Consider the following 15761-nt stretch of genomic DNA (forward strand, 5'->3'; position numbering starts at 1 on the left):
ATCCAGAGTCTATTTTTGGCACTTTTTACAGCCATAAAATGTTTCAATCATAGTCATTTGTTTTCTTAGTTTTTCATAGGAATTACAAAATATCTGATATTTCCCCAAAACCCCTGGCCTTGTTGGAAAGGAGACTAAAACTTGCTGCTATGGTTTCAAATGATCTGAAATAACAACAAGGGGAGACTTGATTCCAAATATTTCTCATATGTTATATCTCCCCTCTTTGGATTTCATACATAAAGTAAATTTCAATGTATAATGATTATTTGATACTGAATAACTTTCTTTGGATTTTACCGTCATTGGATATTTTACACTTCACTAGACTGTCCATTCACGTGAAATCACTTTTTTATTCACCCTATTCCCTCTGTTTCACTTTTTATTATCAAGTAAGATCTATGACTTACTTGTAGTTTCATTTAATACTTTTGCAAGCAAAATCCGATTCCGCATTTTGCTAAATCCTAATCTCTGATGAGAAGGAAAGTATTTCTTCGAAATTCTGCGGATTAAGGACTATCCAACTTATTTAGTGTTTCCTTTTAAAAATTAAATATGTTTTTAACTCTTTTTCAAAGTGTTTTTCAACATGTTTTATAAACTACTTGTTCTTATATATATATATATATATATATATATATATAAGTGTTTTTTAACATGTTTTATTAACTACTTGTTCTTTTATATATATACTAGCGAGGGGTACCCAGCGTTGCCCGGGTGTTTGTAGGTGCGTGTGAAAAAAACCCAAAGAAAAACAGGTGCCCGTGAAAAAAACCCGAAGCCTTGACAACATGCAGTTGGAAAATAGTAAAGTGTGAAAAAAAAACAGGTGCGCGTTTTTGATTGACGTGACGGCAATAGGTATTCAGCAGTTAGCATTTTGTGCGGCACAGTTTTTAATGAGGTCAATAAATCGATTTGTTTGTTTTTAAAAACCAGCTCCCTGTTTATTAGGGGGAGCGTCTCGTCTCGAAATGAAAGCTACCGTCTGATATGACAAAGTCGACATTGACCAAACGTTACTTAGCTCTCTAGAGACCACTGGCTTTTGGCCAGTGATTAGAGTCGAGTTCTGCTTTTTGTTTATACCGAAAACCGAATGTAACGCGTGCCGATGCGGGAAATGTCGAATAATTAACGTTTGAAAGTCAATAAAATTAAATAGACAGGCGAGCTCCGTGGTTAACTGCGAGATATTACAATTTATAGATGATATAAAAAGTTTTAAGTTGTGAAGCGAGTGAGCGCTTCTCTGAAAGAAGCCTTTTGTGGACATCGAGGAAAAGCATACATACATACATATATACATACATTTTCGCTTTTATATATATATATATATATATATATATATATATATATATATATATAGGCATTTGCCTATAAGTAAAATAATTTGAAAAAAAATAAATAAATAAATAAATAATTTTTAAATAATTAAAAAAAAAAAAATCAAAGTCTTTTGTTCATTGGAATGTAAAATGAATTAATGCAACAATTGGGATCATTTCCAGTATGAACAGTAAAGTCAACACAGCAGACTTAAAATTATTTCAACTTATTTTACAGGCACGAGAAGAGACACAAGGTTAGGTGTTGTTGAAAAACCAGCGCACTAGGATTAGCGTACTGTGGCTGGCAAAAATGCCCGAACAATCCTGTCAGAATTTTCTGGTAAGTGCACCTCAGATGATTAGAATAAACTAACCTCTTCTCAAAGAGAAGGTAAAACCTGGGAGAATGAACCTCTTGAAACTTGACAGGACTATACCTAATTCAGCCTAAAATCCTCAACAGTCCATCCTCTGTCAAACTGATTGCCAAGGATATATCCTTGACTGGTACAAACACTAAATGATGAAACTTATTCAATAGATGCATCATCTTTTTATATACTGTTTATGTATATATGATATCAACTGCAAGGTTAAAAAATTTGCATGTTGATTTTTACTTAGTACTTTATACGTTACATCACAGGTCTTTTCAGACAAAAAAAATAAATAAAAACATATGTAGTAACAAGTAGTGATCTATATTGATAACTTGGATCACCAAAGTTAAGCAACATTGAGTCTGGTCAGTACCAGATGGGTGACCAATTTGGAATTTCCAGGTGCTGTATGTAGAAGGAGGACATCTCATCACAAGAGCTGCAAAAACCTAATGTCGGGGATATACATGTGACTGGAGACAGCTTGTGAATTTCATACTCCATGAAACTTCCTCCTTTGGAGGAAGCTGGTTCAACCTGTGAGTGTGGTAACAGTACGGACGCACGTATGGCAGCTGTATGCAAATCACCAAGCCGGGCACAAGATGACATTATGGCAAGGAAGAAAGAAAAGGTTATAAAAAGAAGAACGTATGCGGCGACCAGGGATTACATTCGAAATAATCATGATCATGTTTTATTCGGGAAAGTACCTGGAAATAAATGTTGTTTCAACAGAAAAAAGTGAGTTGAGTTATTCCTTGTCTTGGTCTCCTTTGCGATGGAGTTTACAATGTGTTGGGTCCCTACATGTTAACACAGTAGCATAAGTAACAAGACTATGAATACGAATTTTGGGAGCCTTAAATCTATTCCGATTTTGTAGATGTACAAACAGATAAATAGATTGCCCCAGTACATCTAGTTATATCGCTTGCCCCCACATTGGGGACAGCACTCTGAACACATTTTTATTCCTTGTAATCTTGCCAGACAAAAAATAAAAAATATCCCCCCCTGAAGCTATGTGGTTTTGAGATTTCCATATGAGAGTTACCTCTAACCCTTAAGTGTCACTTAAACTTTTCCGGTCAAACACAGCCCTTATGTAACAATAGAAAAAAAAAAAAATGAAATTTTAATTTTCAAACTCACCAAAAGTGTTCATGGTTGCTGTTTGTAACAAGGTTTCCTGTCCAACTATGGGATATTTCATGAGCAATCACGTTAGCCAATGATCTATCTCCAGCCTTTTAAGAAAACAAAAATGTTTATTTTAAAGAAACTAGCTATACCTGGCCACACATTGCTGTGGCTCAATTTGGTTAAATAGAAATATGATAAAAAAATAAAAGTGTACTGTAAATACTGAGTATATATATATTTATTTCACAAAAAGTTGCATTCTGTAATGTTTATTTACAGTTATTTTTTTGCAATTGTTTTAAAAGCAAAAGTTTTTTTTTTTTAACACACACATGCACGAACTATAATCAGAACCATTAACGATGCATGTTTTTTTGTTTATGTCCTCAATTTTTGTGGATACACAATATTTTGAAACTTTTTAATGTTTATAGCAAATTCCCAGCAAATTGTGAAGTGCAACACACACACACACACAAGACAGTAATGACCTAAACATGAAATGAACTTGATGCTGTGCGAAGTAATAGTGACGCCATATTGTAACTTTAGTAACCGTTAGTTTATAAAGTGTAGAATTAGATTCTGGAATATGAGAATTATCAGAGGTCAGCCAATCAGAATGGACAAAATTTGGCTAGGGAGCAGTTATTTATAAATCGGAAACTGAAGATTGTGTTAGGTCTATGTTAGTCAGTTACGGGCGGTGAAAGCACAGAATCTGTGGAAAGTGTAGAATTTGGTCTGGTGACAACTCGGAGTAATGGTAGGACTTAGTATTTCATAGTATTTAGAGAGAAAAATAGGGACTTCTTCCTCTAAAGATGTTTCGATTGTGATGGTGTTGCTCATAGGATGCAATGTAGCATTTTAATATCACAGTTGAATGCGTATAAAATGGTGGTTAAAAGCTACATAAGATAGTGGCTATTAGCCTAGATGTATTGAATTTGTATGTGGCATCTGTTGTTGCAAATCTACAATATTTTGGCCCAGATGGGGATTTCTGCAGTAATTTTATTATATAGGAAATTACATTTCAAATCCATTTAATAATGTGAAATTTTTTTTGTGAGAAATGTAAGTGAAACAGTTTTAGATATAATTACAAATAAAACTAATTTACATTTTTCTTTTAGATTTTGCTTCAATTCTGTATATACACACACACACATATATATATATATATCATTGTTTTGTTTTATTTTGCTTTAAAGTTCTTGGGCTAACATTGATTGATCTCTATATAAGAAATACATAGATATTCGAATATTCCATTAAAGTTCTTGTTTACATCTCAAACACTCATTTAGTAAAGAAGATGAGAACATTATTTTTCCATTTAAATTGAATTTTTGAAGAAAAGACTTAAATATTTCAAGCAAAATAAGTTTTTATTTAAATATAGACAATTAAACAAAATGAGTTAGATGAGATATGAATAACAAAAAGAAAAAAAAAAGAAAAAGTTTCTTACCAATAAGGTTGGCGTGACAAATGTAAGGCAAGGGTTTTCCATTCCACCATAGGGGAAAGAAGGTGGCAGTACTAATAAATCATATTGTTGCCACACATATGGGCCCAACAAGGACTCAGCTGTTTGGAGCATCCTTTCTGTCTAGAACATGAAAAATGAGAAAAATAAGAATAAGAATTGAAGTAAGAACAAGAATTAGCACAAGAATTCAAATTAGAATGATAAGAATTATAATAATAAGAATTAGAATAATAATAGCTAGCGGGACCTGTGGAAATTCCACAGGGGACTCATATGTAATATATTGTTCGCATTCTGTAAATGTTCAGTGTAAATGATATCATTGTAGCTCTTTTGTTAAAACTGCAAAAGTATTTACCTAAGCTAGCACGAACTCCCAGTAAAACCCGGCTATAAAGTATGCTTGAATATAATATTTTAATTCTTTCAGATTTTGTATATATTATTATAGAGTTAATGTTCTAGCGATTTTTATATAAACTTGTGATTTCAAAAATAAAAAAAAATATATCCATGTGGCTTGGGTGCATTATTCTTGAATCGAAACCGAAATAAAAATTTATGAAAAAAGTATATGTATATAAACTTATTCTTTTCATTCTTTTGACTCTCGAGTATATATCCGACACAATTAGACACACTTAATCAACCAAGAACCACATCCGTCTATATAAAAACATATAAGATATTAACAGATATATACTCAAGCGTCAAAGCAAAAAACAATGAAAAGAATATGCTGTTGTCACAGCCCTAATCATAATTGCCTTAGCATACATGGATAATAACAATAATATATATTATTTACTCTCATGGCATCTACCTGACTATATGTGCTTGTTTCACAGTTATTGCATATTGCAAGAGATGCCTATTCAGCTTAGTTTTTAAAAGACCCAGGCTGGAGGTAGGAGGAAGACAGTCAGCAGTGACAGAGTTCCACCATCTTGCAGTTCTTGAAAAGAAGCTACTGGAATAGGAAGCTGTAGTATAACAAGGTATCAGAACATTAAGTTAATGAAAACTACTAGACCAACAAGTCAAAGGAGCTGAAACAAAAGAAGCAGGGAATAGATCAGATAATTATGTAACTTTATAAAACAGGAAGAATGAAATTGAAAATTTACCTCAGAAAATTCAAAAGCTGCCAAGTCTACCATTTCTTTCTCAGACCAAACTTTGGAACGAGGTCCAATGTCTCTGTTATAATATATATAAAAACAATATTAAATAAAATTTTAAATAAATTCTTGTTCATTTTATAAAAAAAAGGGATTAATCATTCTAATTCTTTGGACGTAAAAGAACTTTATAGTTGGACTTTCTCTAAAGCCGCAAACACAATAAGTTTTGCAAAAACTTGTAAATTTTATTGTTTTAATAATTAATACTTTTTTCTATATCCTGTTTTGTGTCGTTAGTGAATCTCTTTATTTCAGTCGGCTCCAATGAACTTCGCGGCAATTTTCGGACTACAACCTCCATTTGCCAGTATTCGCTTTAATTTTTTTATTTTTTATTTGGAAGTCATCACTTATCAAGGCCCAAAGGCCACTCGACGATAAAGGTTAATGACTGTAAGGTGGTAGTGTCGTAATCGTTAATGGTGTAAATTGGGTAGAATTTGATTATTTATGGGGATGGCTCAACAAGAACTTGTTTACATTGGATTTGAAGGTTACCGTGTTGTATTCAACTGGGAAGCAGGCCAGCAGAACAGTGTTCCACAGGTGGACAGTTCTGGGAAAGAAGCTTTATATTTATATCATTATTATTCGTGGAATCTGCATTTAGATTTAGGCACAGTTGAAGAGTTTGGAAAATTGCATATAGTGGTTGTAGCTAGTTGAGTTTTTTTTGTGAAAGTTTGGCAAGGGGGAAACCATACACTGGAGTTCAGTCAAGCACTTGCCAAATAACGATAGAGCAGAGACATGACATTTTTTGCCTTGAAGCGTTGTAATACTGATCACTCAGATCAAACCGAACACATCTCTTTATAAAATTAAAATAAAAGCTAGAAATCAACTAATCACTAGGGCTATGACAATAGAATATTCTTTTTATTGTTTTGACTCTCGAGTATATATCCGACACAGACACAGTTGATCAACAGAGAACCACGTCCCTCTATATAAAAGCATATAAGATATCAACAGATACACACTCGGGAGTCAAAATAATGAAAAGAATATGCTGTTATCCTAGCGCTACTAATAATCAATAAAACTGATCAATAAAGCAATTATTTTTACTTTAATAATTTGTTATTTGTTTGTTGAAAGTAACACATACCTCAATAAGTCCCAGGCCTAATAAAACAGGCTTTACACAAAATTCGACTTTAATATTTGGATTCTTCGAACTACTGTTCTCATCTTGAGTGTTATTTTCATGTTTTGGCCGATATGGCTTCCAATCTTCATCAAGTTTATCTTTTTAAACTCAGAAATCTTTCCGTGAAACTCTGAAATCTGCATGGAATTTCGAATGGAACCCTTCATTAAAGCAATGGAACTAATATGTTCTCGTTCAGTCAGCCATGACTGGTTAGAAGTCTTAAGTAATTTGCAATTATATTTTGAATATCGCCCGCACTGAGTATTGAACCTTCAACCTCCGGAAGAGTATAAATTTAAAAATTAATTTTACCAAGTACTTTATCCACTATGCCACGGATCCTTGTTAGAAACGTTGTGAAAGCAGCACCCAAGGTGAGACCAGTAGTCCAAAGAATCCAAATAATATGAATAATCAATCCACATCTCAAAAATTAAGAAACGTAAGATTCAATTTTATTCATCAACTTAGTCTCACTAATTCCAATGCTTCTCTAACAATTTGATGCCGCTCTTTCCTTAGGGTAAGAGCAAAAGAGTTTTTTTAGGGAGTTTATTAAATCTAGAAATATTGGTTCTAGATGTAGTCATTATTGCAATGATATTGACTCTGAGTTGAGATGAACTGATTTCTTCCTTGGCTAACAACTATATCCGATAGCAGTCAATGCATAGTAGTCTCAAGAAAGCTCACAAGTGATGAGGATTCCACCATTGTAAGCCAATTATCTGTGTGTTACATATTGGAGACCCTACGCCAATAGCGATTAAGTTAACTAGTGTAGATTTTGACAAGGATCACACTTAGTACATATCATAACCAAATCTGCAAAAAAAGTAGAATCGTTCCTAAGGTTCAATCAAGGATAGCTAACATGTAAGGTCAAAGCTAAACGGCTTAGGGAAATCCAAGGTATGATCAAGATGATGGATAACATCAAGTTTTTTGGGGCTGTGATAAAACAAAGGTTTTCCAATCAATCTCTCTGTGGAAACCCTACAACAAAGGGTATCTGTCTGGAAAATGCATACAAGATCCACCACCAATAATACAGTCGGAAACTTGGATTGCTAAGTACGAAATGTTACCTTGATATTGCTATCTTTATGTCATTGATTTCAGTCAAGATAATTAAGTAACCATTAGCTATGAGAACATGGTCTCTCTCTCCTGATTCAATTATTTCCAAAAATAAAACTTTCAAGAAAACTCAACAAACGTCTCCTTGTGTCTTTTTTGTGTGAAATGAAGCTTATTTGTATAGCAACTACTAGACAAAACTGCGACAAAGTGATAAAAGACCCAAGCAAGTACGTATAAAAGAAAGTTTTGTTATTGAAAATGTTACATGATGGCCTAAGAGCTCAGCTAACTCCTCTTTTAGCATTGTTGTTCAGATCCTTAGTTGTCCACTGATATAGATGCACCACCTAGGTAACAAAAAGTAGGGAGAATTTGGATCACAAATTAATACTCCTCTCTGGGTGATGAGCTGTATAGCAAAACGATTAAATACATTGCTGCAACAGTATAGACGCCAGAGAATTTAGAGTAAAGTGTTAGCAGAGTGAAGTATGTAGGAATAAAGATGTGTGAAAAAAAAATTCATTGATCAGTCATTTCACAGCCATGGAGGAGGATCAACCAGATGACATTAATAGACATGCCTTTTTGTTGACATTGAGATCTCCCAAAGCCTTCTATAAGGAATGCTTAGTGGAAACATAGTACCAGTGGTACTTTACCCAGGCATAAAACCAAACTGCATTTCATCTGTGCTTATCGACTTCTTATTTGCTGCTAAATCACTTTTAAGACCTGATCCATCAATTTTAGGACCCTGGTACTTCTTCTCTACCCTTATTCACAATTGTACCAAGTTTCAACTCTTTCAGGATAACCTCTTCTTTTACAATCTGATTTGTCAAATCTGTGATCATCTCAATGCCTGTTTCACCCGCAACCTTCAACATTTTTGCAACAATGGCTGAGTGTTCTACGACCTTAACCTTCTTCATCTTACAGCTTCTTGCACCATTTCTTTCTCAATTCAAAGGCAGATCTAGCAGTTTCAACTCAATGATCTATATCCATTACACCCTGCTCAGACAGAGAAGTGTTTCCATTCAATTTAACTTATTTGGTATAGATTAAAACATTACATGGCTTGTCGCCGTTAAAAAGGCTGCAGGAAGAGAGAAGAAAAAAAAAGCACAAGGTCATAAAATGACCTTCTTACAGAAGTAGATTATTTCAATTAAACTTGGTATTTAACACCTACTTTATTATTTTCATTAAAAGACTTGGGCCTTCAAAATGCTATTACTTTCTGGACAAGTTAATTAACTCCCGTGTAATGTTATTTCCAAATAAGATGATATGACAACATACCGACTTTCCAAATCTCCAACAACAATGGCAATCAGATAACTTGGAATTGGAATCTTCTGTTGGAAGGAAAAGACTTTCTTCGAACTGTCAGATCGACAAACGGATGATTCTGTTTGAATCGCACTCATCAGAGCAATGACTTCTTTCTGAACAGTGACCTGAAAAACAGAAAAATAACACCAAAAAAAAAAAAAAAATTCAAAAATTGTACTTTTTAAAAAATTTTTTTATTTCTATTGAAAGTTTTCATGAATTTATTTCTTAAATAGCATAGTTACCCGGCATAGCCCGGGGCTATGGACAACAAAATAAAAGAATAAAAAATAGTGTACATAACATACTTCTCTTAAAACTTATTTACCTCTTCCTTTTCCTCACGACATCAAAAAACACATTTATATTTGTTAAAAAAAATATATTACATTTTAATTATCAAAACAAAACGCATCATTTTGCATCAAAGGTTGATAGAAAGAAATTGTAAATTTTTTACCCCCTCATAAATATTACCAAAAAAAAGAAAATGAAAAAAAAAAAAATGAATAAAAAAAAAATGAAAAAAAAAAAAAAAATGAAAAAAAAAAAGAATGAATAAAATGAGGAAAAAAAAAAGTGTCCATATTCTGTCCAAAGCAATGCTGAAAACAATATATCAGCTTCATGGATGTGTCTTGTGTAATTCCTGACTTTTAAGTGGACAAAGTCACACACACAACTTCCCTTTATATAATAATTGTTTTTTTTTTTTTTACTTAATTTATATTATATTTTAGAAGGTATATTTCTTATCTATTTTTATTTTCGTAAGTTTATTAAAACTAATAAAACACGCAGAAATTCAATGGTGCTTTCTATATCAATCTGTATAAGTTACTGTCAAAAATAATATCCCTTTTAGAAAATATATGGCATAATCACTTTGATACACTGATTTTTGTTGGTTCGATGAAGTTAAGCAACTTTGAGCATGGTCAGAACCAAATGGGTGTCTATTTGAGAATACCAAGCGCTGTATGTAGGAAGACATCGACACCTCTCTTCAAAAGCTGTAAAAACCTAATGTCCTCATTTCCCTAACGGGGATATACATGCGACTGGGGGCTGCTTGTGAAGTTCATACACCCATGAAACTTCCTCCTTTGGAGGAAGCTGGTTTAATCTGTCTAAGGTGAGTGTTGCTTCAGTACAGTTTTGAAATAATGTCTTTTGGGGTGAATACTATTAAGAAAAAAAAATGACCTTTTCCTGTAAAATATAATTATCACAATCAGCTAAATATTCCTTAAATAAATAAATAAAACAAATATATTTCATCTTTATTTATTTAAAATTTTAACCTTTGCAATGTCTTTATTGTATTGTTCCAATTCATGTTACCTGTGTATGTGAAGTTATAAGTACCTATTCCATCTTCTTACAATAAAAACAATTATCATCAAAATATTCTTCCAATCCATAAAACGAACGTATTTATCTAAAATTATACCGTTTTAGGCGACAAGATGACATAATTTTGTAACACAGCATGAACGCACATATGCAAATGCATGCAAAATGACGTCGCCGGTAAAGAAAAAAAAGACTATAAAAAAGAAGAAAGAGGATAATCACGAGAGAGACGTGGAGCACGGAACGAAAGAACGTTCGAGTTCATGTGAGAGAAGACAACTACGCAAGTGATGTCACAGCCGTAACAATGAGGAAATAAATGTTATCGTTACAAAGAAAAAGCGAGTTGAACTTCTTTTCTATTATTATTTGTCCACTTCGCAACTGAGGCATACAACTTGTGTTGGTTCTCTGACAATGGTACAATTTGATTTTGGAGCAATTCATTTTAAAATAGGTAAAGTCAGAATTCTTTACCTTAGTGACATCAGATTAATCGCTTATCAATTGGATGATATAATTTTCTTAAACTCGTGTCTTGGCATAGATTGAACATTATCTATGGTTTCTGTTATTTACTTTCATTTTGTACTTACCTTAGCATTGTAAGGGAATTTCACAGCAGGGGTATCCTGACAAGGAACAACACTTCTAGCATGGATAGCCTACAAAGAATAATAAGATTAAAGAAAAAACAAATTAAAGATCAAAACTTAAAAGGTACCGATATAAAATGCAAGCATGTTTTTGTAAATTTTGTAAAATTACTACCACTACCGTTTCTTATAGGTCCACTATGCATCTAGTAAATTCTAGTTCCATTTACCAGCAGTTAAAAAACGCAACAGCCTTCCTCTTCTGATTTTAGACAAATTTTAGTTAACACAAAAATATCTTAATCAGAAACTAATTTTTAAAAAATTAAAAACTTCCAATAAATATCATTACATATGAAACTAATAACAATATTTTAAAATGCTGATGTTAATACAATTTATCCTGGGATGCTAATTTTAACGTCATGGGATATAAATTGTGAAGCTCTGTTTTGAAACTACACTGGTTTGTTGGTGACATCGAGTGAACTCACATATAGTGATCTTGGCTGTTTTTGTTTTTTTAACACTTTTCTTTTTCTTCAGCTTTTTATGCAGTATTTTTGTTATGTGAAGATTAAACAAAGAATCAGAAATACTCCTGATACATATGGAACTTTTAGACATCTTTAATTTCGAAACTAAAAAAAATTAAGAGAATGGAAAAATAAAGAGAAATATAATCAAGCAGTGCAATTCTTTCATGTTTAAAAATGTTGGCTATTGAAATATATATATATATATATATATATATATTTCAAATTCAGTGTTTAATAGTTATTAATTTTCTTCATTCCCCTGGAAATTGTTTGGTGGCCGTAAGTTTGGTTTGCCGTAGCAAATGGAGCAAAAGGTGGCATCATAGCTGGGTTTGAATCTCATGACTAGCAGGAATTGTCACCCTCCTACACTGATGATTGTGCAAGCATGAAACACTAGTGTCTGTAGGTATAAATAATAATTATATATATATATATATATATATATATATATATATATATATATATATATAAAAGGCACTTTATCTGTGTGTATGTGTGTGTGAGTTCATTCCCTATGGACTCCGAAATGGCTCGGCCGATTTTCGTGAAATTTCATGTGTCTGGTAGTGTTCTTAGATAGGTTTTGTATCGGAATACCTATGTAATAAAAAAAAAAATCCTCTAAAGAAAAAGGAACAGTCCAATTTTGATACAGCTCAACATTACAAATGAATTTGAGTTTTATCATCGCACAAGCAAAAGGACCTAGCATATAAAATTAACAGTAAGTCCTTCGATAAAATGGGCATGTTTATAATTAAGATTTCTATTTTGAGCACAATCGAACTATGATACTTGACTTTTGCTTTTTAAACTTGAATTAAAGTCATTATATAAAAATTTCATGGGTTCTCTACAGTGCAATGTAGATTACAATGAATTGGGGACTAAGTCACTGTGGGGAGGTAATCAACGAATTTGATTTATGAATGGGTGATTTCACTGACTTTGATAAAAAATAAAAGTGTTGGAAGTGTGGAACATTTGTTGATCCCAGGCAACGTTGTGTCTCCATACTATATGTGTAGGAGTGTAGTTCTTGCAAGTTTTGTTCATAGGAGTTAATCCTATAGATCTACTATGTTTATGTAATACTGTTCAATAACAAGTAGAACTTTATTTTGGCATAGATTTTATTTAGAAAAACATTTTGGCTACATATGTGCAGACATGTTTCAGCTAATACCATTTACAAGTCAGAAGCCTTGTCAGACCAAACTGATAGTAGTGCGAGTGACAAGGCTTCTGCCTTGGTTTGGTTGTTTTGTTTTATGGCATTTCAACCCTTTTATTTAATGCCGAATCCAGTAATTTTGAAAAAAAACTTTAAGCTTTCAGTTCTTTGTATCTTGAAATATTTATTTGTGGGGTTTGGTTGTTTTGTAGAGAAAAATTGCTGTTTTAATTTTTGATTTTTCAGAATATGATCAAGTTTTGGAAAAGTAAAGGAAAACAAAAAACAAAAAACACCAATGTTTGGTGCATTATAGAAGCCAGTATCTTCAGACAACCTGATCTGATAGCCATAATAATAAAATCTTGATTTGATCTTTTTGATTAGACAAAGAGTAAAAATATACCAAAAGCCATGTTGAATGAAATTTTACTTGTCATTTGCCAATATCCTTATCACAAATAGCAATCATTTGAAGGCACTTCAAAACAATCTTTGACCTGGCAAAGCTCACAATCTTATCTAATCGTCATTTCCTCTATTGTAAAGAGAAAGCCTCTTGTATTTGCAAGCAGGTTCAGAGATCAGGAAATTTCAACTGACTCATTTCTTTTTTTTTTTTTTTTCTTTCCTTTTGACTTTGCTGAATTTCAACCAGACAAGTTTAAGAAATTAATCTCCAGGCATTTTTCAAGTGAGAAACACACACCTCAAAATTCTCGGGGAGTTGGAGGAGGGGGGGAGGGTGTTGGAAGAAATAAGTAATGTTCAGGATACAGTTTTTATCATTTAATTTTGGGGGTAAATTTAAAGCTAAAATAGTTTTCTACATTTAATCTTTTCAGGAGAAAAATTTAATCTCTATAATAATATATCATTAAAAGTGAACGTGCATGCGACTGGTGCACTTCAATATTCACATATGCAAATTACAATTTTATGAGGAAAAAAGTGGAGGCCTAACTGATAATAATTTAAAAAGGCAAAAGGAAGAATTATATTTTCAGTTTTAATATTGGCACAAACGTATTAGCTTATTTGGTGATTTCTATTTTTAATTTAATTTTGATTAGTTTTGTCTTTTTCTTATCGTTTAGTTTCGTTTTAATGTGCACATATGAAAATTTAAATTTTATGAATAAAAAAATGAGGGTTATCTTAACTCATAATAATTAAAAAGAAAAGAAAGAATTATTATTATTATTATTGTCATTATTATGTAATATTACCTTTATTTGGTAATTTCTATTTTTTATTTAAATTTGTCTTTTTCATTATTGATTAGTTTTTTCTTTTTTATCACTTACTTTCATTTCAATATTCATATATGAAAATATAAATTTTACGAGGAAAAAAAATGGAGACTTAATCTTAATAACGGATAATAATATAAAAAAAGTAAAGAATTATTTTACTCTTAATATTGACACAAACATGTTCTATTATTATTATCATTATTATTATTATTATTATTATTATTATTATTAATACTTACTATTATTTGGTGAGTTTTAGTTTCAATTTAAATTTGTCTTTTTCATTATTAATTAGTTTTGTTTTCGTTTTCAAATTGATTAATTTTGTCACAATGATTTTTAAGTAGTGAATAGAAATTAAATTGTGAAATCAGTTGTTAAATAACATTTCAGCTTATAACACTAAAATACAATCACTAATACTTATAGTGACAACTCACATCATTACATAATAAATAAATAAAAAAATTATGTCAGTTTAATTTTTTTTTTTTAAATGTTTGGTTCATTTGCTGACCTAAAAGCTTTTTACGCATTAATTGATTTTCACTGAAACAGTATTTCTTTTTTTTTTTCAAATAAGAGAAATGTAATTTCCAACAACTTATAACACTAAACTACAATCGCTACTAAAATCGATTAAGGTCAAGGCCATGATAAATCTAATACCTCTCACCCCAGTAAAATTTTGCTATTTAGATATTACGCGATTGTTATATTTTATCAAGTATATCAAGAAATAAAGATAAATAGGAACTCTTGAAATGATAACACAACACATTTGCAAAGATTATTTTAAATGTCTTACATTCATTCTTGTAAAAAAAAAATTTTTTTTTTTTGTTACTCAATTATAAAATTAAAATAAAAAAAAAAAACACAGAAAAAAAAATACTTAAATAAAAAATAATCGAATAGAATTTTCCTGTCTTTTAATTTTTATTCTCTTCCAGCATGAAGTAATTAGCAAATCATTATTTTTTTCTATATATATTTTAATGGTCTTGAACTAAATGATACCTTTGGATTCTGTAAACAAATTATCGGTCTTATAAATACCATCATCACTCAAATCAATAATAGATCTAATTAGGTTATTATTATCTATATTATTTGTCTGTTCGTTCCAATTCTTGGAAACTATTGAACTGACCTGGCTGAAATTTTGTACGAACCTTTGTTATGATAAGGTGCAACAAACCAAGTATTATGGTATACATTCGATGCACAGTTAGAGATTAATACAGACTAGTCACCACAACACTATATTTGCTCACACTTTTTCTCGGAAACTACTGGAAAAGATTAATATTTAATGCAAAAATGAGCACAAATTTAATAATATTCAATTATCAATTTGGCATACAGCACTCATTCTCAGCTAATGGGCTATAATTTTTTCTCATTTTAAACATGCTAAAAAGTTTAGTTGTTCACTGTCCTTTGATGGGAGGGTCGAGGGTTATGGATATTGCCTGTCTTTTTTCTGATAAACGAGAGATGGTCTTGCTTTAGACCTCTGACCAATTCCTCTGAATCCGGAGGCCTAATCTTAAACAGACACCAAAGATATGAACAGAGCCATCCGTCCAGCAGAAAGAAACCAGAAGGGTGGTGTCACTGCTCCAAGCACCCAACCGCAGGCTGATTGACTTGCTGCGGCTAATTTTTGTCTCTGACCGTGATGTTATCTGTGAACATAGTAACCT

At 31.7% G+C, this 15761-nt stretch overlaps 1 protein-coding gene across 1 annotated transcript in view; it reads right to left on the minus strand.

Moving 5' to 3' along the window:
* LOC145297606 (leukotriene A-4 hydrolase-like) overlaps window positions 1-15761 on the minus strand; it is a 198652-nt gene that overhangs the window by 31957 nt on the left and 150934 nt on the right. The window contains exons 4-8 of the mRNA XM_080143665.1: window positions 11081-11149; window positions 9096-9253; window positions 5492-5564; window positions 4344-4484; window positions 2876-2970 (exon numbers count right to left, since the gene is read on the minus strand). Of these exons, the coding sequence (XP_079999791.1) occupies window positions 2876-2970; window positions 4344-4484; window positions 5492-5564; window positions 9096-9253; window positions 11081-11149 (536 nt within the window). The remainder of the gene's footprint in view (window positions 1-2875; window positions 2971-4343; window positions 4485-5491; window positions 5565-9095; window positions 9254-11080; window positions 11150-15761) is intronic.

The sequence above is a fragment of the Euprymna scolopes genome, chromosome 18 (genome assembly GCF_053919585.1).
Source record: "Euprymna scolopes isolate OS-2025 chromosome 18, ASM5391958v1, whole genome shotgun sequence".
Classification (NCBI taxonomy): domain Eukaryota; kingdom Metazoa; phylum Mollusca; class Cephalopoda; order Sepiida; family Sepiolidae; genus Euprymna; species Euprymna scolopes.